At 40.6% G+C, this 23,474-nt stretch overlaps 1 protein-coding gene across 1 annotated transcript in view; it reads left to right on the forward strand.

Annotated features, from left to right (window-relative positions):
* MCPH1 (microcephalin 1) overlaps positions 1 to 23,474 on the forward strand; it is a 266,985-nt gene that overhangs the window by 48,535 nt on the left and 194,976 nt on the right. Inside the window, exons 9-13 of the mRNA XM_077754243.1 lie at positions 13 to 206; positions 982 to 1,173; positions 1,313 to 1,470; positions 5,198 to 5,272; positions 9,828 to 9,937. Coding sequence (XP_077610369.1) covers positions 13 to 206; positions 982 to 1,173; positions 1,313 to 1,470; positions 5,198 to 5,272; positions 9,828 to 9,937 — 729 coding nt within the window. The remainder of the gene's footprint in view (positions 1 to 12; positions 207 to 981; positions 1,174 to 1,312; positions 1,471 to 5,197; positions 5,273 to 9,827; positions 9,938 to 23,474) is intronic.

The following is a 23,474-nucleotide window of genomic DNA, read 5'->3' on the forward strand; positions in this document are numbered from 1 at the left end:
CCTCCCTCCCAGCCGGTCCGCGTGGGTGCCGAGCGGGGGAGGCCTGCCGTCCCACGTCCCCCAGAGCGGGCGCCCCGTTCCCCCCGTTCGCGGGCGCCGCCTGCTGGACGCCGCCTGGAGGCCTCGCCAGGCTCCGAGCATCCCCTGCCCGCGGGAGTGAGGCTCTGCGAGGCGGCGGAGCGTTGGTTCTTTCAGGGAAGGAGAAGGTACCGGAAAGGAAGTGTGGAAATACGTTAGCAGTGTGTATTTTGAAGAAACTTTGGGCCGTGTTATAAAGAAAAATTTTTAACATTTTTGCTCAGGGTAAGTTTGTTGTAACAGGCCTTGTTTGGCTTCTATTTATTTTGCTTTAAGTGTACGATTTAAATAGACTTATTTCTGTGTGTAATTTAGTTGTAGCCATTGTAATGAACTGTGTAATTACAGTAATTGTAGCAAAAGTAGCGGCAATAGAAGACATTTGACACTTTGAATGCCAGGACAAATAGATTTCAGCAGTCATAAGTATGACGAAATCTTGAACCTCAACCTTCTTCACCTAAAGATTACGTAAAATTTCCATAAGACCGACATTATTCTTGATTATTTGCTCACCCTGCGGTTTTAAATATCCTTATCAAGATGCAGAAGTTATGGGGGTTGAAATCACTGATGTAGATCTTTTCTTTGGGTATAAAGTCCCCAGAATAGCCTCACAAAGAATTAATTTTGTATATTTTTAACTTACATTTATATCTTAGCTTTCTGAAAGTATATGAAATTTGACAAACTTTATGTCGTGTTAGGCTCAGTATGTGTTTTCAAAATATTTTAAAATCATGTTGACTCGAAGGTTAATATAAAACAGTAGGTATATAGAATTATTTTGGGAGTTAAGAATATTCTGTTATTAAAGCTTACATTCTTCTTTTCCTCAGTTTTTATCTTGTTTATTTTTAAACACTTTGAATAATTTTTAATGATGTGAAAATATAAATTCAGTGAAAAAAAGGCTGGTTGCGGACATGAGGTGCACCCCGTAGCCCCGACGTTGTTCAGAAAGAGCGCAGTTGTCCCTGGGAGCAGGGTGCTGCGGGCCTCGCTCCCGTGTCCACTGCCCCGGGGTCTGGGGCACGTGGAAGACCCCGGGGACGGGCACCGGGCGCTCCAGGGGACTGCAGCGTTCGGCATCATGTGATGGGCGCTGTCACACCGCGGCGTGCTGCCAGGGCCCCGGTGTGACTGAACTTGACTCTGAGACGAAAGCAGACATTCTGTGCGCTCTAATGTAAGGATGTCTTTTAGGGTCACTTTGTTTCCCGTCATTCCGCAGAGGCAGAAAATCATCTCATTTTAGGGCGGGAGAGACTTCTGTATTGTCTGTCCAAAACCAAGTCCCTTTGTTTTACTGTGACAAAATCAAGACCCAGCGGTGCTTTAACTTGTCTCCCGTCAGCCCACCTGGTGCCCCCTCTGGGAAGCTCTCCACAGGTAGAAGCACAGAGCCTGCAGCGGACTTTACACATTCCCTGTGTGCTCGGGCTGTGGGGCAGGAAAAATACTCCGTGGGGAGCTGATGCCCCCCAAGTCCTCTATGTTGAAATAAAAGTCTTTCTTCAATTTCTGCTTTCAGCTCACTTGTACTCATTGCCCCTGTTGATACTGACGGTAGAGAGTGCAGTAAAGGTTACAAGAACAAGTTACAGAGAGTCAGTAAGAAACGTGAGGAGAACAGGAACAGAGGGAGGAACTTTAATTTTTTTTTTAAATAATCTCTTAAATCTTGTTAACCGGTAATTTTTTTCTTTAGACTTCTCTAATTTTATGAACAGTGTACGAATATATGCTCACAGTAACAGAAGTTGCTTAGAGCAGATGTTCCTGTTCTCTTCCTCGCTTACCTCCTCTGAGTTCCCATGACAGCTCCTGGCTGTTCACCTGTCGTGTTCCAGGCACTCGTCTGGTTTGCTGGAAGATATCAGAGAAGCAAACAGTGTGTGCCTTGCATAGCGGTCATGTTCTAGTGAGGAAGACACAGTGCATGAAGGTGAGCATGACCTCAGCCAGTGAGCCTTGTGATACACAGAACCCCAGCAGTGCGGGCAGTTAGATAAGGTGGCCTTAGATCTCACACCAGGCATCGGAGAGCAGGCAGTCCCATGACTGCTGGAATCATGTTCAGCCTGCAGAAACAGCAAGTACAAATGTCCTGGGGTAGATGGTGCTTGCAGGTACTGCACAGAGGCCAGTACAGCTGCACCTTATTGGGCTGAAGGAAGCCTGGGAGGACATGAACGAGAAAGGCAGCCAGGAGCCAGATCCCCGGGGCTCTAGTACCCGACAAGACTTGGAGTGGTTTTGTTTTGTTTTGTTTTGTTTTTTGTTTTGAAGTGTGATTGAGAAGCCACTGGGGGCTTTTAAAAGGGGAGTCACCAGATGGGATTTCTGAGTTACACGTCACCCTGGATGCCCCGTGAGAACCAACTGATTGTGGAGTGTCTGCTAGGAACAGTTGGGTGTCACCAGTTCACTGTAATTCCTTCCAGACACCGTGTGCATGTGAGGGTGCACTATGGGTGCAGGTAGATGTTACAAAGGGATTTTACTGCAAAAATAGGATTATATTATCTCATTTGCTTTTTTAAAATGTCGCATATCTCCATATTGGTATCAATAGAGTAATAGATTTACTTCATTTTTTAATATAGTCTATTTCAGGGGTCAGTGGATTTTTTTCTGTAAGGAATCAGATAGTAACTATTTCAGGCTTTGTGGACCAGGAAGCAAAATCAAGACCCGTTAGTACTTAAAGAGAAGAAAAGGCATTTTTACAAAATTGTTATTGACAAATCTCAAATATACATGCAGTTTTTTGAAATCAGGTCTACTAATGAGAAGAACAGATTTCTGTTTTTGGGAGAGGAATTACTTTTCACTTGATTGGGGTTCAGATGGAGTGTTCCTATCTTCAGAACTGATTGCAAACATTTATTGAGGCAGGCAGGCGTACAATAAAATTTTATGTTTTCCTTTTGAGCACGCCTTTGCAGGCAGGTACTGCCAGATACTGATATCGGTCCATAAGCAGATGGTTTTCATCAGGCACGTTCATCGCATATGAGGCATTTATGGAAATCTGTGAGATTCTTCACTTGAGTCGTGCCTTTTAGTGTGTCTTGTATTGCAAATTAATCACTTCCACGTCTCAGTTGTGCATTTGAGTGGGTGTCAAAATAAAATCCTTTTGTTCTTGCCTCGGGGTCTGAAAAACGTGGAAATAAATGCAGCTCCGGTTCAGGAAATCTGTTCACATCAAACTTCTCGGGAATGGAGATGTCACTTAGTGTGTTCTGACACCGCAGGACAAAAAGAAGGGAGAGCTGCTTGACGAGGCTCACCTGTTGCGACGGCTTTCCGGCAGCCATGGTGCCTCTAATCATGGGCCTTCAGACCACCCCCGGAATCGTTTTTAATTGCCAAGTAGATAAAGCTGCCTGGTCATCTTGAAGCAGCTGCCGGCCAGCTCCTACTTGTTTCTCAATGACAAAGGTGGCTGAGGTGGTCCTGGTGCAGCCACATGGCCATTGGCCAAAGCAGAAGGAAGTTCCTTTCATAGCCAGACCTTCACTCTTGTCCACTGGTTCAATGGACAACTTTCTTCTTTGCTGTACTTGAAAAAATCTTACATGTTAGTACAGATGTGTGCCGTATCTTAGCGATTTGGCCATATTCTACTACTAGATTCTTTTCCATAGGTAGTACCGTTTATTAGAGGTTGAAGTTGACAATCTCCTCGTCTCAGAGACACAGACATTAAACATTTACTAGCAAGTAGGTGGAGAACTGTTCAGAAGACCTATATGCTAAGCTCCCTGGTCTTGTCCATCAGGTGAACCTTCCATATTACCTGAAATACACACTAGACATTTACAAAATTCTAGGGTTACATTACTCTAACCTCATCAGCATCACGTCACCAGATCTACTTTGACCCTGCGGTTTTTCCTAAGGCCACTTAGAGGACCAAGTCTTGGATATCACTCCCAGGAATACCAGCTCTGGCTTATGCTGGATTATAATGCCCTTTTCATGCATGGGTGAGGGGATCCCCCGTAATATATTAGCTAAACCAGTTTTCTTGAATCTATGGATTTAACCAGGGGAAGGTTTCTGGCATACAGTATGCTGATTAACAAACTGATGACCTCACCAATTATGGCTCATTTCTTTGATCCATTTTGCCACTTAGCAAAAGATCTAATAATAATTGGGCAGAAGGATTTCTAGGAGTTGTCTCTTGAGTGTGGTATTTGTTAACCCTATTAGCTGACCACTGGAGTGTTTGAATGGAGGCAAATTAGCACACATACGTCATATGCCATCCCTGCTGAAGTACAGATTTTAAATCACACTACAGCCTTCATAATACAACAGTGCTCTGTCGTAGTGCATGAATCCCAGAGACAGAAATAACAAATGGGGTCTGTGCTGACTTCAGTTGGTTAGGGGCCATTGCTTATTGCTCTAGGTTGGAAGGATTATGAGGCTTCATCCTGACTTTGAAGGAAAAAGTAGCATAATGACAACTAGTGTCTGCTTAGAGAATGATTGATGTGGTTCAATACAGAGTTGAGAGGCAGAAATGCTGTATTTGTAAAAGATGGATTTTTGCATGTTTCTTCACAATTCATAATCCCAAGGTAGAGAAGTGTTTTATAATTTCAGATTTGTTTTGCAACCATATGAGAAAGTTTGATAATCTTATGATGTATTTTACATCCTATTTAATCAGTAAGAGGCATACTATTTTTTTAAATTGAGTTGAAAATATTTCGTATATACTTAATAAGAACTAATCCCATCAAATCCTAGGCATTTAGATATTATTCAATATTTTGCATATTCTGATTATTTCTTCAAGAGAAATTGTTAAGTACTACTGTATCAAATACATAGGTATACATAAACATGTATTTCTCGAATATTTAATTTGAAGTTTATTTATTTTGAGACATTGGAAGGAGGGAGAGAATGGGGGAAGGGAAAGGGCAGAGAGACAGGGAGAGAAACAGAGCCCAACACAGGGCTTGAACCCTCGAACTGCGAGATCATGACCTAAGCTGAAACCAAGAGTCAGACACTCAACCGACTGAGCCACCTAGATGCCCCTTCAATATTTTAGATTGAAGAGTAATGATTGCACCTTTTGACAATTCAGGTAATACACAAATGTTTTCAGAAGACTGTTTCTCTGAACCTTCTCTCCCAGAACCTGCTAGTACACTCCCTGAAGGTAAGCACCCCTAGCAGCTCAGTGTGGGTCACTCAGCCTGAACAGAAAGGCTGGCTGTAAGGAAGGGGGTACAACCTGTTGATTATTTGTTTGATTTGTTCGTCTATTCATTATTATGATTGCCCTTCACCTACTGTGTCTCACGTATTGGGATAAACACGGGGCGGGGGGGTGCAGGGAGATAAGGTTGATGTGAAACTATCCCTTTTCCTTAAGGAACTAAGACAAGTAGGGAAGATACAGTCAAGATAATCCATATGCAGATATCAGGGAATTAGAAAGATGGAGAAATTACTCCCAGTGGGAAAGGTTATATGGTATTAACACTAGTTTGCATGTTAAAATAAATTTTAATGATCTCTACAGTGATTTTAAAGGAAAAGATCCCACATCTTTTGATACTCATGATTAGATTTACTTTTGTATTTATAAAGTGAACTTGATATTTTATTAGATAAAAAAAGATACAGATTCTTTAGTTAGCTGAGCTGTGTATAGAACACATGAATAATTCGCATGTGTCCCAAATCCCAAAATTATATGGCAAGGATTTTTCCTAGGTATCTTTGAAGGCTCTTTCCACAGTCTTAAGATTTTGCATTCTAGGCTGTTCTTAAATGACTCTTTATTTAGATTTTAGAGACTCAGAAGGAATTTCCTGGTGGGATATTGTTCAGATTTGGGGTATGCTTTTACATGTTAACTATATGGATTCTTGAATCAGAATCAGAAAAGGCTTCAGAAGCCTTTTCATCTTTGATGTAGTTGATCTTGCAGAGTGAGTGTCTAGCTGTATTGCTGGTACTAGTGTTAGTCTTGTGTCGTGGAAGCAGGAAAGTAAAATACAGGAGGATAGATGTTGGAAGTAAGAGTGCGTTTCGTACTATGCCTCTGTCCTGCACACAGCATTGACGTGCGCCAGGTTCCCTTCGGGAATTCAGTGGTTTTCTCAACATCCATGTCTTCATCTCTTTCTTTTCCTAGCACTTAGGTTACATATGACCTTAGGTTGCCTTAGCCTGGTTCTGCCTCAAAAGTGGTAATATTATTTTCACTTGGTATGAAAATCACCTCTTAATCCCGATCATCGCTGTTAGGCGTAGTGGAGGCAGTGACTTAACTCATCCACACGGAGAAGTGAATGAGTTCACTTTCTGACCTTCCTTGATGTATTTTGATGATACTGTTAACTGAAACTTTTTTTTCATGTTTTTTCATTTTTATTTTCTGAGAGACCGAGAGAGCATGAGCAGGGGAGGGTCAGAGAGAATCTGAAGCAGGCTCCATGCTGTCAGTGCAGAACTCGATGTGGGGCTCGAACTCAACAGCTGTGAGATCATGATCTGAGCTGAAACCAAGAGTCAGACACTTAACCCACTGAGCCACCCAGACACCCCAACCCAAACAGATTTCTAACTGATGAAATCCCGGGCAGTATAACTTAACAGTAAAAGTTCTGGGGCTGTGAGGGTCTCTTCTCTCTGATCACTTTTTGAAAACTAAGTGAATCACTTGTGTCATGAAGTTGAGGTGACAAGGAGGAGAGAGTCTAGGATTTACAACCTTGATACGTAGATGGCTGATAAAACGGTCAAACAGGGCCCAGGGGTGTGTTGATTGAAATCTCTCTGAAATCTCCCATTTAAGATAGGGATCTGTGAGGCAGTTGGGTGTATTAAGCCTCCTGGCAAGAGGCATGGAGTTAGGACCTTTGAGTAGTGGGTGACTGTGGGGCCTGTTCGGACCACGCTCGGGGGAGAGAGGAGAGCTGATGACCTCCTTGAGAAACTGCAGCTTTGGAGCAAATGGCAGGAGCCATGGAGCGGGGGTGGGGGGAGCAGGAAAGTGGAGAGGAAGTGTGTTGGTGAGCTGTGGAAAGGATTAACAACTGGCCACTCTCTCCTACCAGCTTTGCAATTTGCACTTTCAGCTGCTTGTGGTTTTTCAGAAACATCTTTAAAAAAAACATAGTAACAGCTTGCCTAGCTGAGCTTGTGAAAATGCTCTTTTACATAACCACCTAAGAACTCACAGACAGGCCGTTCCCAACTCATGATGATTCACTTAATAATCTGACTTTGATACCGTGTGAAAGCAACACACATTCAGTAGAAACTGTACTTAGAGCTTTGAAGTTGCATTGCGCCTGGGGCTGTCCGTACGTGGTATACGGCTTGGATATGCAGTATGGAACTCTGCATGCCTTTGTGATGCTGAGCAGTGAACTGTGAGTGAGCGCAACTCCCAGGTGGCCATGGAGTCACGATGGTCAATAACCGTCACACTGACAACCATTCTCTTTGTCACTTCCAGTACCGTATTCATTAAACTGCATGCAAGAGTCAACACATCACTTGCTGTGTGTTAGGTCATACTGCCTAGCTCTAGCCTCTTAGAAGTGTTCTGAGCCTGGTTAGGCTAAGAGTGGGCTAAGCTATGATGTTCAGTAGGTTAGGTGCGTGAAGTGCATTTCGACTTCCACGTTTTTCAACTTGTAATTCGTTTATCAGGACGTAATCCCATCTGAAGGAGAGAGAGGTCTGTACTTGTATCATTTTGTGGTTATGTGATGTGTGAAAATGAAAATATATCATTAGCAATATCAGTCTTAAGTTTTAAAAGGTCATGATACATGTTTTTAAAGATCTTTGTTTACAAAATGCTTCACAGTATGTGTTTCTTGGCTAGAACTGAGGCATGTGGCTGTAAGAGTGTCTTTTTTTGACACACAAACACTAGCAAGCAGCAGACTTACTCATGGTGCAACAACAGGGTGCATTGGCTTCAAATTATATCTGCAGTCCTCTGCTTTTCTTATTTCTATGTACTAGTGCGTTGAGTAAACATTTAGACTTTTTAAAAAATGAATGGTCAATACCGTTAATATTCTATTCTAATACTTGCAATCTTAGATCTTAAAAATACATGGATGTAATCCATGTCCTCCCCTAGGCATTAGAAATTCTCAAAAAGTGGTTGTTGAGTGTCTTGGAAAGTAATGCTTAGATAGCATTACATACATATAGATAGATACATACATACGTAGGTAGGTAGGTAGATAGATACTTTCACCTTCAAAATGAGTAAAAGAAACTTAGGTGGATCTTAGAGCAAACTATAAACTGCACAATACATGGCCCACTAATCCATCTCCTCAGGTAAAGTCTGTCTTTAGCTTGCCAGGAAACAGGTGGAATAAATCTCAAATATAGAAGATCATCGAGGAGATAGTGGGGTCAGCATGCGATTGGTGTTGTCTCCAAAAGGGATTTAGTATTAGGGTTTAGCATAAGGTGGATCAGAACCTGACCTTAAAACATCTTTAGGGTACAAGTTGCAAAAACAGTAATGAGTTTGAATTCAAGAAAATATTTAACCATCATGCATTTGTTTTCACTTAGCTCGAATCCCATTTTTGAAAGATGGTTAAAACTTTAAAATCGGACCCTCCAAAATTAACCTTATCTGTTTTATTAGAGCCTTTTATTTTATTTGAAATAGTCACAAAGCAGTCATTCTCATGTTATATGATTTTTGATTTCTTCTGGCATGTAGGTTATTTTTGCCTCATACTCGCTTTCGACATCACTGTTGTCTGTTGGGTTGTAAGCTCCCCAAGAGTAGGATCAGTGTTTGTGTGCCTCCAGTGGGTACCCTGAGTATCAGGCGTTGTTGATCCAAGCATCGATGACTGATGAGTTGGATGATGGTGATGGTGGGTTGTGTGGGATGACTCATTGTCACCTGGCTGTGGCGTTCCCCAGGCTGCTATCCACCTTTTATACATATCATCCTGTTGAGACCGTAGAAGTGATAGCTGGTTTTCCTTTGTCTTTCTTCCAAATACCAGCTAAGTCACATAGTAGGCAAACTTTATTGGGAGGAAAGAGATGAGGAACACCATATAAAGTTGTAGCAATTCCAAGTAGACCTTTCACACTTCATTGTGCATTGTGCAGGATTTCTACACTATTTGGCATCTGATGCAACAAATTTCACTTGATGACTATCTTTTTGGTTTATGTATCTTCATGGCAAGATGCTGGTCTAAGGTGGAAATTTGTGGGGAATAGAATCATCTATCATTTGCAGATGGAAACCTAAAGCTTTGTGCTGTACTATAGACTGTTTTCTAGAGTATATCTGACCCTAAAGCTAAGGATACTTATTCCTCTAATATAGAACTACTTTCTTTGAGTTTGTAAAAGTCTGCAAGTTTGAAGTTTGAATACTGCATCAGGTATGGACATACGTCTTCTTGCATTACCTGCTGGATGATAGGATACCGTAGAACTGGTGCATCGTCACCTGACGGCGAAATTATTTCTGACCTTTGAGTTAAGTGAATTCCGCTTAGCAATTGTAATGGAATAAACGGAAAATTCTAAATAGACCTTTATAGAGCAAGATGTATGCAGTGTTTATTTAAAAGGACTAGTACTTTCGTGTTACCAGTGTGCATAAATTAATATTCAAATTTTTAGCTTGCTTAAGTTGCATTAGTATTCAGTCCATGTGAAGTTCTAACTAATCTTCAAATCCTCTTGGGTTCCAGGTGTTAAAAATGGACCAGCAAGGCATGAAGTGTTAGGTGGCTCATTGGAAGGCTGTCAGGACCTCACCAGACCTCACGAGGAATCAAAGAAAAGAGGGAAAGGCCAAAAGGTTGGTGTGTGAAAATATTGTTTTAAACTTTCCAGTGCTACTACATCATCATGTTCTACTCTGGGTTAATGTCACGTAAAATAGTCTGCCCAGCTTGCATTTTATTTAATTAATTATACAGATGGATGTTGTATAATTGTTGTATAATACAACTCTGGCAATAAAACGGAGAGCATTGGTCACATTCAGAACAGAGAGCTAATGTTGTTGAAGTAGCTTTGCCACCACTTTGCCAGTGCGTTTTTTTTTGCTCGTGAAAAAGGCAACAAGCGCCTCTCAAGCAGAGGGTATGGGGTGGGCCAACAGTTGTTTTATAATGTGAGTCAACATCCACTAGGTAGGAGGTGAAGAACCCAAGAAGTTGTTTGTGAGCTACTCAGGGTTTGATTGGAAGCCATCGAAGTGGAGGGTTCCCGTTCTTGTGCTTCAGCTTCAGACCCCAGTTCTTGCTCTCACTGTACAGCTTTCTCCCCACACTGTCTGCTGATGTGAATAATGTCAGGACAGCTTAAAGTGTCTTGATTCCTGCTCTTTTTTTAAATTATTTTTTAATTTTTTAATGTTTTTTATCTATTTCTGAGAGAGAGAGAGACAGCATGAGCAGGGGAGAGTCAGAGAGAGAGAGAGACAGAATCCGAAGCAGGCTCCAGGCTCTGAGCTGTCAGCAGAGAGCTGGACGCGGGGCTCGAACCCACAAACCGTGTGATCATGGCCTGAGCTGAAGCTGGATGCTTAACTGACTGTGCCACCCAGGCGCCTCTAAGGCGTCAATTTAAAGCTGGCCACTCATTACCTTATGCCTCATATGAGGCCAAGAAGGCCTACTGTAGTGAAACCGATTTCCACACGATAGGAACAGTCCTGATAAACAAGTAACAAATTGAAAAGAAGCAGCGATAGCTTGTAGGGTGCACGGGGCATCCCAATCTTCAGGCCAAACATGAGCAGTAAATTCAACCGAGGAAGAGAAACAGTGATGCTCTCCTTATATGGCAACGGTGAAAGAAGTTTAAAATTACACAGATTCCATGAAAGTCTGGTATAAGGAAGTGGTAGAAACTTTGATTTCCTTACTGATGCTTTCTGGTTTGTCTCAGAAAAAAATGAGACTTCCCAGATGGGAAGGAACCACATGTCAGGTAGAGCAGTCGATTTGCGGGGACAGAACTTGTCAGGGTCGTCTCACATGCACGTGAGTTGTGGAACGGACACCAGACATCTGGCTCCCAGAGCTATGGTTGTAGTGACTGTCCTGCACCTCTTACAGCTTTTCCTACCTGTCGCAATGCATTGCCTCCTGTGACCGTGACTTCGCAGAGAGCTGGTGACCCTGTGGCTGCATTTATGTTTGTTTCGCTGCATTCGTATCTTCTTCCTAATTGCAGCAGGGCCATTAACCTTTGTCTTTGGGGAACGGGAGAAAAAAAGCAAGCACCTTGTGAAGTTTATTCAACTGATACTTATGACACATGCACTGGTATTTATGCCCTGTTCCTCCAGTCTGTGCACACCCCTACGTTAGACGGCCACACTAGGATATTGGCTACTGACTTCCTACCCTCCCTTGGATCTCTTGTGAGGGAAAGATAACTCCTCTTCACTTGGTACCTACTTATCTCTTACTTGGTATTGAGCCTGCATTAAAAAAAAAAAAAAGTGCCTAGTACATGTTGATTACCTATTATCATAATAATACGTCACCCTGTCTGATCACAGGTTTCGCTTCCTCATTTGCCTGCTATGGAAGTTAATATTTCAGACATCTGACCTTGCCTGGCTCTACCTGATGATCACCCTACCTCGCGAATGGGGGCTGTCGGAGAACACGGGGTTGGAGACATGCATCCTGGGTGGGAGCTTCGTCCCTTTGGTTCTCAGGAAGCCTCTCGCTTGAAGGCGCCCATAAAACGGGGGAACAGCACCTGTGTGACTTACCTCCCAGTGTTATTGTGTGCATCGGAGGATTAGTGCCACACAGGTGGCGAATGTCATGTGGTGTCACTGTCATGGATATTAATAAAACAAGTGGTCACGAGGGAAGACAAAGTACAGAATAATAGATGCATTCCTTCATCTCACAGACTCAGGAACAAAAGTAGTTTAATAAATTCACTTCTGTCACTTGTTCATGTTTGTTTGAACTTTTGTTTTGAAAATCTTTATTTTTTTTATATTACTTTTAAAATTTATATTTGGTCTTTTATTTTTTTATTTTTTTTATTGAAGAATGGTTGACACACAGTGTTTATCTCCCTGAAGCATTAGCTCCAGGTATACGGCATAGTGATTTGATACGTCGGTACCTTATGCTGTGCTCGCCTAGCTACCGGCTGTCACCACACAACACTACTACCTACCATCCCTTCTGTTCCCTGCACTGCACCTTTCAACCCCGTGACTGACTCCTTTCATAATGGGAAGCCTGTATCTCCACTGCCTTCACCCATCTTGCCCATCTCCACCGCTCTCCCCTCTGGCGGCCACCTGTTTGTTTTCTGTATTTATGGGTCTGTTTCTGCTTTTGTTTGTTTGTTCACTTAGTTTTGATTTTTAGATTTCATGTATAATTAAAATCAGATGGTATTTGACTTATTTCACTTAACATAATACCCTTTAGGTCGAGCCATGTTGTTGCAAATGGCAAGATCTCATTCTTTTTTATGGCTGAGTAATATACCATTTTGTGCGTGCGTGCGTGTGTGTGTGTGTGTACATAGACCATATCTCCTTAATACGTTCATCTACCAATGACATTTGGGTTGCTTCCATAATTTGGCTATTGTAAATCATGCTACAATAAACCTAGGGCACATGAATCTTTTCAAGTTAGTGGTTTTGCTTTTTTGGGTAAATACTGGATCATATGGTATTTCTATTTTTTAATTTTTTGAGGAACCTCTGTTTTTTGAGGAGCCACTCTGTTTTCCAGAGTGGCTTTACCAGTTTGCATTACTACCACAGTGTAAGAGGATTCCTTTTTTCCCCACATTTGCCAATACTTGTTATTTCTTGCCTTTTTGATTCTAGCCATCTGATAGGTGTGAGGTGATACCTCCTTGTGGTTTTGATTTGCATTTCCCTGATGATGAGTGATGTTCAGCATTTTTTCATGTGTCTGTTGGCCATCTGTATGTCGTCTTTGGAGAAATTTCTATTCAGGTCCTCTTCTATTTTTAACTTGGATTATTACTATTTTTTGATGTTGAGTTGTATAAGTTCTTTATATGTTTGGATATGAATCCCTTTTCAGATATATCATTTGGAAATATTTTCTCCCATTCGGCAAGTTGTCTTTTCACTCAGTTGATCAGTGCCTTTGCTACATAAAAGCTTTTTATTTTGGTGCAGTCTCAATAGATTATTTTTGCTTTTGTTTCCCTTGCCTTAGGAGATGTATCTTAAAAAAATGTTGCCATGACCAAATGTCAGAGAAATTATTGCCTATGCTTTTTTCTAGGAGTTTTATGGTTTCAGGTCTTACATTTAGGTCTTTAATACATTTTGAGTTTATTTTTGTGTATGTGTGTAAGAAGGTGGTCCAATTTCTTTCTTTCTTTCTTTATTTTTTGCATGTAACTATCCAGTTTTCCCAGCACCATTTATTGAAAATACTGTTTTTACCTCACTGTATATTCTTTCCTCTTTTGCTGTGGATTAATTGACCTTTTAAGTTTAGGTTTACATCTAGGCTTCTTATCCTTTCTTTTGATCTACGTGTCTGTTTTTGTACTAGTACCATACTGTTTTGATCATTATAGTTTAGTAGTATACCTTGATATTTGGAATTGTGATAGCTCCAACTTTGTTCTTTCTCATGGTTGCTTTTGTTATTTGGGGTCTTTTTTGGTTCTATACAAATTTTAGGATTATTTGTTCTAGTTCTGTGAAAAATGCTACTGGTATTTGATAGACATTTCACTGTATATATTGCTTTGGGTACTATGGGCATTTTAACAATATTCTATCAATCCATGAGCGTGGTATATTTTTCTATTTGCTTGTGTCTTCAGTTTCTTTTTTTAAAATATCTTAATGTTTATTTATTTTTGAAAGAGAGAGATGAAGTGCAAGCAGAGGAGGGGCAGAGAGAGACAGACACAGAATCTCTGAGCTGTCAGTACAGAGCCCAACGTGGAGCTGAACTCATGAGCTATGAGATCATAACCTGAGCAGAAATCAGATGCTCAACTGACTGAGCCACCCAGGTGCCCCATCTTCACTTTCTTTCTTCAGTGTTTTATAGATTTTGGAGTACAGGTCTTTCACCTCCTTGGCTAAGTTTATTCCTAGGTATAGTATTCTTTTTGGTGCAGTTATAAATGGGATTGTTTTCTTAATTTTTCTTTCTGATTCTTTTTAATTAGTATATAGAAATGAAACTGATTTTTGTGCATTAATTTTGTATTTTGCAACTTTACTGAATTCATTTATTACATCTGAACTTTTTTGGTGGAGTCTTTAGGGTTGTGTATGCTTAACCAACTGAGCTACCCAGGAACCCCCCTTTAGGGTTGTCTATGTATCGTATCATGTCATCTACAAAAAGCGACGACACTTGTTTTCTTTCCTTACTACTTGGGATGACTTTTATTTCTTTTTCTTGTCTGATTACTGTGTCGAAGACTTCCAGTACTGTGTTAAATAAAAGTAATGAGCGTGGACATCCTTGTCTTGTATCTGATTTTAGAGGAGAAGCTTTCCATTGAGTATGATGTTATTTGTGGATTTGTCCTCTGTGGCCTTTATTCTGTTGAAGTATGTTTCCTCTAAGCCCACTGTTTTGAGAGTTGTTATCATGAATGGATGTTCCTTTTGCCAAATGCTTTTTCTATATCTATTGAGATGATCATATGAATTTTGTTCTTTCTGTTGTTGTTAATGTGGTTTATCATCATGTGACTGATTTGCAAATACTAAAACATCCTTATATCCCCAGAATAAATCCCACTAGATTATGGGGAATAATTCTTTTAATGTATTACTGAATTTGGTTTGCTAATATTTTGTTGAGAATTTTTGCATCTGTGTTCATTGATATTGGCCCATAGTTTTCTTTTTCTGTAGCATATTTGTCTATGTTGGCATGAGAGTAATTCAGACTTCATAGAATATATTTGGAAGCTTCCATTCCTCTTTTTTTAGAGTAGTTTGAGGAGAATAGGTATTAACTCTTCTTTAAAGCTTTGGTAGAATTTACCTGTGAATCCATCTGGTGCTGGACTTTAGTTTATTGGAGTTTTTTGATTATCAGTTTAATTTCATTACTAGTAATTGCTCTAGTTAGATTTTCTTCTTCTTGATTCAGTTTTGGAAGGTTGTATGTTCTTAGAAATTTACCCATTTCTTCTATGTTGTCCAGTTTATTGGTACACAGTTTCTCATAGTGTTTCTGTGGTGTTGTACTTCTCTTGCATTTCTGACTTTGTTTATTTAGGTCCTCTTCTCTTTTTTACTTGGTGAGTCTTCCTAGAGTTTTTTCACTTTTGTTTATTTTTTCAAAGAACCAGCTTTTGTTTTTGTTAATCATTTCAATTTTTAGTTTTCTATTTTATTTATTTCTGCTCAGATCTTTATTATTTTCTTCCTTGCACTTACTTTGAGCTGTGTTTGTTCATTTTCTAGTTCCTTTAGGTGTAAGTTTCAATTGCTTATTTAATATTTTTCTTATTTCTTGAGGTGGGCTTGTATTGCTATATATGTCTCTCTTAGAACTCCTTTTGTTGCATTCCAAAAGTTTTGGACCATTGTGTTTTCATTTTAATTTGTCTCCTTTTTTTTTTAGTTTCCACTTGGATTTTTTGCTTGACCCATTGGTTGTTTAGTAGCACATATGTGGTATTTTTCCAGTTTTTTTCTTGTAATTGATTTCTAGGTTTATACCATTGTGGTCAGAAAAGATGCATGGTATGATTTAGTCATCTTAAATTTATTGAAACTTTTTCATGGCCTAACATGATCTTTCTTGGAGAATAGGCCACGTGCATTTAAAAAGAATGTATATTCTATTGCTTCTGGATAGAATGCTCTGTATAGTTTAAGACCATCTGGTCTAAGTTTTGTCATTGATTTTCTGCCTAGATGATCTATCCATTGATAAAAGTGGGGTGTTAACGTCCTTGCTATTATTATATTACAGCCTCTTTGTCCCTTTAGTCTGTTAATATTTGTTTATGTATTTAGGTGCTCCTATATTGGGTGTATAGATATTTACACTTGTTATATTTTCTTGTTGGATTGTTCCCTTTATCATTATGTAATTCCCTTCTTTGTCTCTTGTTACAGTCTTTGTTTTAAAGTCTGTTTTGTATGATATAAGTATTAGTACCCTGGCGTTTTGTGGGGTTTTTTTTGTCCATTTCCATTTGTATGGGGCGTCTTTTTCCATCCTTTCACTTTCTGTCTATGTGTGTCTTTAGGTCTGAAGTGAGTCTCTTGTAGGTAGAAGATAGGAGGGTCTTGTTTTTTTAATACATTCTGTCACTCTATGGTTTTTGTTGGGAGCATTTAGACCACTTACACTTAATTAGTGGTAGTTATATGCTAATTGCCATTTTGTTTATTGTCTTCTAGTTTTTGTTGTAGATTTTCTCTGTTCCCTTCTTCTCTTGCTCTCTTGTGATTGATGACTTACTTCAGTGTTATGCTTTACTGTCTTTATTTTTTGTGTCTCTATTATAGGTTTTTGGTTTATGGTTACCATGAAGTTCATATAAAACATTCTAAGTATATAGCAGTCTATATTAAGTTAATGATTACTTAGGTTTGACCACTTTCTAAGAGAACTTTATTTTTACTCCTATTCTCCATGTTTCATGTATATGTTATCATATTTTTATATCTTTTCATTTTGTGAGTCTCCTTAACCAATTTTCTAGATCATTGATTTCACTACTTATATCTTTTAATCTTCATGCTAGCTTTATAAGTGATTACCTTTACTGTGTGTTTGCTTTTACTCAGGAAATTTTTTCCTTTCCTAACTTTCTTCTAATTATGGCCTTTCCTTTTCCATTTAAAGAAGTCCTTTTAACATTTTCTGTAAGGCCAGTTTAGTGGTGGTGAGCTCCTTTAACTTTTAATTGTCTGGGAAACTCTTTATCTATTCTTCAATTCTGAATGTTAACCTTGCCGGGTAGAGCATTTTTCATTGTACGTCTTTCCCGTTGAGTGCTTCAAATATTTCATGCTATTTCTTTTGGCCTGCAGATTTTCTGCTGAAAAATTAGCTGATAGTTTTATGGGGTTTCCCTTGTATGTTACTAGCTGCTTCTCTTTTGTTGGTTTTAAAATTATCTTTATGTTTAATCTTTGGCATTTAATTATTGCCATGGTGCGGACTTCCTTGGGTTCATCTTCACAGGATGAACTCTGTTTCCTGAACTTTATGTCTGTTTTCTTCCCTTGCTTAGGGAAGTTTTCAGTTATTTCTTCAAGTATCTTTCCCCCTTTTCTCTCTCTCTCTCTCCCTCTCTCTCTCTCTCTCTCTCTCCCTCTCTCCCTCTCTCTCTCTCTCTCTCTCTCTCTCCCCCTCTGGGATCCCTGCCTTGCAAAGTGTTTGATTAAGATTGTCCAGGAGATCCTTGAACCTGCCCTCATTTTTTATTAATTATTTTCTTTTTGCTGTTGAGCTTGGAAGTTTTCCATTTCCCAGTCTTGCTTATCACTGATATGTTCTTCTAGTTAGAGCATCCTCTAATCTGCTGTTGATGCTCTCTAGTGTATTGTTTATTTTGGTTATTGTATTCTTCAACTCTTTTTTGCTCTATTTGATGTTTGCTATCTCCTTGTTGAAGTTTCTGATAAGTTCATCCATTCTTCTCTCTATTCTGGTAAACATCTTTATGACCATTACTTTCAACTCTTTATCAGGTAGACTGGTAATCTCTATTTCATTTAGTTCTTTTTCTGAGTTTTTTCTTAATTCTTTTGCTTGGAGCCAGTTCCTCTGTCTCCCCATTTTGCATGAGTTTCTATGTTTGTTTCTATGAATTAGGTAGGAGAGGTGCTTCTAAACTTGAAGGAGTGGTCTAGTGTTGGGTTGTCCCTGTGTAGGCTCTATGTGCCTGGTGACTTTGGCTGGCTGGTTGGAGCTGTGGCTGGCATGGACTGGGGGTCTCAGGGCACTCTGTGCTTGGGGCTGGCCTAGTTGGATGGCCAGAGCTACAGTGGGTGTGGCCAGGACTGTCCCAGGAATGTCTGTACACAGAACACCCTTCTAGGACAGCTGATACTGAAGTGGGTGCATGGCAAGGTGTACCAGGGTGCTCAGCACAGGCAGTGCCCTAGTAGGGTGGCTGGGGCTGAGGCAGATGTGAGCTGGGGTTGCCGAGAGTTTTCTGTGCCACAGGTGCCCTAGCAAGTCATCTGGAGCTAGCGTACAGGCCTGGAGTGTCCCTGGTGCTTTGTGCCTGTATCACCGTGGTGAGATGGCTGGAGCTGTCGTGAGTGCTGACTAGGGATGTCTCCGTGTGTGCTGTGCTGGGGCCACCCCGGTGGGACAGCTTGGCCCTGCTGTGGGTTAGGGGCCTGAGGCCGACTGAGGTGGTAGGCTGGCTAGGACACTGGACCGTGCTCCCATCTGTGCTGTCATGGTGGAGAGGGGAGAGAAAAGAGAACTCCAGCTGCTCCCCCCGCTATTTGGTGAAGTCATCGAGCCAGTGCCTTTGTGTTTTAGTTGTTGTTTTAAACCTCAGTCTTTTGTCTGTGCCCCAGGGTGTGGGTGTCCGGGGCTCTTATGGATAGGGCCCTGGTCTTGCCCAAGCAGCAGGCCGGCTGTGGTGTCTGGACCCTCCTCTTGTCCACTTTATCAAAGTGGATGGAGGAAACAGTGGGATTCGCTCCTCCAACTTGGAGAGAGTTCCGGCAGCTCCCCTGCTGTTTGACAGTGGTCTGGGGCTGGATCCTGTATATAGTGGTTGTCCTGTTACTTCCTCTGCCCCAGGCGGTCAGATATGCTCATAGTCCTTCAGTATGTTGGGGGTGAGGGTTCCTTTTGTTACTGTGTTTCCATCTCTCTCCTATCTCTATGGTCTCTCTGTGTTTCCTTGTGTAGAAGCTGTTCAGTCAGCCCTCAGCTCTTCAGGAGGAATTGCTCTGTAAATCGGTGTAGGTTGGTATATCTGTAGTTGTGGTGACGTCAGGCTCTTCCTATGTCACGGTCTTGGATTGAAGCCTGTAAGTCTTCTTCTTTTATTTATTTATTTATTTATTTTTTAAATGTTTTATTTATTTCTAGGAGAGAGAGNCTTTCCTTCTAAATGCGTTTGTAGACATTCTGCCTTCATGATTTAGAACAGTGCAATGTTAGGGCTGAAAGGGATTGACCACTTCTGGTTCTGTATGGAAGAATCACCAGGAGGACTTTGTAAAAGTGCACATTCCCTCGTTCTACCCGAGACTCTCGAGTGAGTACTTCCCAGGTGATGTTTCTGCCGCAGCAGTGAGCGGCCAGCCAGCTTGAGACAGCCACCAGGCCAGGCCATTCCCCTTCCTCACAGGGAACAAGCCAGCACATGGAGAGGAGGAGACTTCTCCATAGCTGCCCTGTCTTGCCAGTAGCAGCAGGGGTGAGAGCCTAGATGTGCTGTGTCTGACGTGACCGTCTTCCTGCATCCCTGCTTACCACACAGCCTTTCCTCCCGTGAGCCAGGGACCTGTGCTGCCTCTTTGCTTCCTGTCTTCGCCTGGGGATCGGTGTGTCCCAGGAGCCTAGCGCACACCCCCAGGCATTCTGATGTCCTTCACAGGGATGCACCCTGGGCACCAGGGCTTTTAAAAGTCCTCAGGTGATTCTAATGTGAAGCAAAGTTTGGAAACTACTTTTGTGCCTTACGGACTTTGTCTAGGGTAGTTGATGCAGATAATTTATGCTGGAACCAGTTTTGTTTGTTTCTAAACAGTTCTCAGATAAACTAATTTCATTGTTCAAAGACAAAAACTTAAAATACTGGTTTGTTTGTATATGAGCTAAGTGTTGAAGAGTGCAATTTAGATAATAGTATAGAGAGATAAATGGTCATGCTCTATCGTTGTGCAGGTTAAAACAAAGATAGAGAGTTCTTGAAATGCCATTTTAGATTTTAAAGGTACAGTTTCCTGATACTTTGAGATCTCTGATTGTGTGTGGGGAGAGGAGTTTATATTGATATCTTATGTTGTAATGAGTCAACAAAAGCACTAAATTTAGTTGCAGGATGTTAAAAGTATACTCTAGAACAGTAGAGGGATTGTATTGGTGAATAAGATTAAAGTTTCTCATTTATGTAACGTTAGTCTTGAGGGTCATGATATTATCTCAGTGATTCCCCTTTTGTTTACACTAAACCAAGGTTGTTTCTGCTTTTTTTTCTTATTTCTTTTTTTATTATTATTAAGTTTATTTTATTTTGAGAGAAAGAACACAAGCAAGGGAGGGGCAGAGAGAGGCAGAGACAGAATCCCAAGCAGGCTTTGCACCATCAGCACAGAGCACCATGTGGGGCTTGAACTCACAAACTGTGAGATCATGACCTGAGCCGAGATCAAGAATTGGATGCTTAACCCACTGCGCCACCCAGGTGTCCCGTCCTTATTATATTTCAAGACAACCTGTGTTAAACTGGAATTTGAGATTATTTAAGAATCATGGTTTTATATATAAGTTTAAGATCCCATCAAGTAAAAATATTGTAATTTCTTAAATAATATAATTTAATTTTAATATTGAAAAAACAAGTTTACAGGAAATACATTTCATCATCTCATGACTGAAATGGAGAACGCTGATATCTCGAGTCTAGAATCGGCATTTTTATGTTCTCAAGCAGGAACCAGCCCTCATGCTTGTGTCTGTAGTCACGAAGATGGTTTGAACATATGTGTCTCCTGACACTAATGATCTTTTTTTAAATCTTGACCATGAAGTGCCACAAACAGGCAGCACTATCTTACCCGCGCAGCCCAGCAGAGCAGGCCTGATCGGAGCTGTCACCGTGCATTCTGTGTAATAGAATGGTGTGAGTGGGGAGGGCATGGAGCCCGTGCCTGGGGTCATCGCCCTGGCAGAGTGTGCGGCCTGGGAGCAGGTGCTGGTGCGTCCAGAAACAGGTGCTGATGTCAGCTCGCAGGTGTTCGGAGATTTTTCTCACCTTTCATTTTTGGTAGTTTTGCTGCGATTAATGTGCCTGAGTGTTTTTAGTTGTTGACCTGCTATAGGGTTCCAGGACTTCATGGCTTTGATCTGCTTAGGAGAATTCTTATTTTTCTTTCCTCCACTTCTAGGAATTCGGCTACATGGGTTACGTTTTCCTTTTATGCCCCATGCCTCGTGACTTTTCTGTATATCTATCCTTGTGTATCTCCTGATTTCATTCTGGATATTGTCTATTGGTTTCTTTTCCATTTCACTTTTTCCTCTATATGTCTGTTCTGATGGTAAACCTGTATATTGAGTTTTTAAATTACATTTATTGTATTTTTCAGTCATGTAATTCTCTTGGGGTATTTTTTAACTTTTCGAGTTCTCTGCCAAAATTATTAATCTTTTATTTCTTTGAGCATTATAAACATATTTATTTTGAAGTCTCTACCAGATAACTCCATTTTCTGGCTCCATTTAGTTTCTTTGTTGTTTTTCTTTGTTTTCAGTCTTGTGTTCTTCTAATGTGCCTGGTTATTTTTGATTCATCTTCTTACTGGGAATGGAGAGTGAGGCCAACTGTCCCCGGGGGAAAATGGCCTTTGGACTCTGGTTCACCTCTGAAGGTGTCTCTTCCTGTAATTCACTGTCTTATCAGCTCAGCTGTGTTTTCAAATAGCTGATGTTTGCCTGTTTGCACCTATTTTGTCAGCTTTACTGATTATTCACAGTGGGCAAATGGTTCTGAACTATTCAGTCTACCATTCCTGAAAGTGAGTGAATTTTAATAGCCACTAAAAACAAAAACAACAAACAACAAAAAACGTATTCTAAGTAGAGACAGGATAAATCCTATTCTGAGAAAAGAGCAGTGAGAGACTAAATCAACAGAAAGGATTTTTAAGATGAACATTCAAGTCAGTGGTTGCAAAAGACACATTAAAACACCTCTTAAATACTGAAAATAAGAAGAATTCAACAAAGAACTCTAAATCTCAGAACAATAACTTTCATTGGAAGTTTTTGGTTTAGTACCGTTTTTAGTGGGAGACATCACTTTGTAAATCAGTGGGAAACTACTATCATTTATAGATTTATTACTTTAAGTATTTGTTTATACATTTGTTGAAACTTTTTTATTTTGAGAATCCATTTAAGCAATTTTATTACCTCTATAATCTTACACTATGTAGGTTATTGACAAGGAGATGTATTTCTCCATCTGAAAAGATGAGAGAAAAATAACATGCTAAGACCAATCTTAACCTGTTTTCTCTGTTGCTTGTTTAGTATTCTCAGGACATAAGAGTCTGAAGAACATGAATGCTAGTACTATGGTAAACATATGTGACATTTTTTTCTTCAAAGCTTTTTTGTTTATTCTGACTACTAGGATAAACTGTTTCTACTTAGAATAGGGTTTTTGTTGTTTTTGTTTATTTTTTTAATTAAAAAAATTTTTTTATCAAATGGTTTATTGTCAAGTTGGTTTCCATATAACACCCAGTGCTCATCCCAACAAGTGCCCTCCTCCATGCCCATCACCCCCTTTCTCCTCTCCCCCACCCCAATAAGCCCTCAGTTTGTCCTCAGCATTCAAGAGTCTCTCATGGTTTGCCTCCCTCCCTCTCCTCCAACTATTTTTCCCCTTCTCCTCCATGGTCCTTTGTTAAGTTCCTCCTAATCCACCTTTATGTGCAAACATATGGTGTCTGTCCTTCTCTGCCTTACTTATTTTGCTCAGCATAGCACCCTCAAGTTCCATCCATGTTGCTACACATGGCCAGATTTCATTCTTTCTCATTGCCATGTAGTATTCCATGGTATAGATAAACCACATCTTCTTGATCGTTTGTCTGTTGATGGACACTTGGGCTCTTTCCATGTTTTGGCTATTGTTGAGAGTGCTGCTATGAACATTGGGGTCCACGTGCCCCTATGCATCAGCACTCCTGTATCCCTTGGGTAAATTCCTAGCAGTGCAATTGCTGGGTCCTAGGGGAGTTCTATTGTTAATGTTTTGAGGAACCTCCACACTGTTTTCCAGATGTTGTTTTTAATGGCTGTTAGAATTTACCCATTATTTTCTTTCTTTTTTATTTTTAAAAAATTTTTAATGTTTTATTTATTTCTGAAAGAGAGAGCAAGAGAGACAGCATGAGCAGGGGAGAGTCAGAGAAAGAGAGAAATACAGAAACCGAAACGGGCTCCAAGCTCTGAGCTAACTATCACCACAGAGCCCGACGCAGGGCTCAAACCCACGAACCATGAGTTCATGACCTGAGCTGAAGTCGGACGCTTAACCGACTGAGCCACCCAGGTGCCCCAGGTCTACCCATTATTTTCAGGAATGGTAGAATGAGTAGCTCAGAACAATCTCCCTATTGTGAATAACCCATAAAGCTGACAAGATACAAGCAA

This window comes from Crocuta crocuta, unplaced genomic scaffold (assembly GCF_008692635.1).
Source record: "Crocuta crocuta isolate KB4526 unplaced genomic scaffold, BGI_CrCroc_1.0 scaffold1635, whole genome shotgun sequence".
NCBI lineage: Eukaryota > Metazoa > Chordata > Mammalia > Carnivora > Hyaenidae > Crocuta > Crocuta crocuta.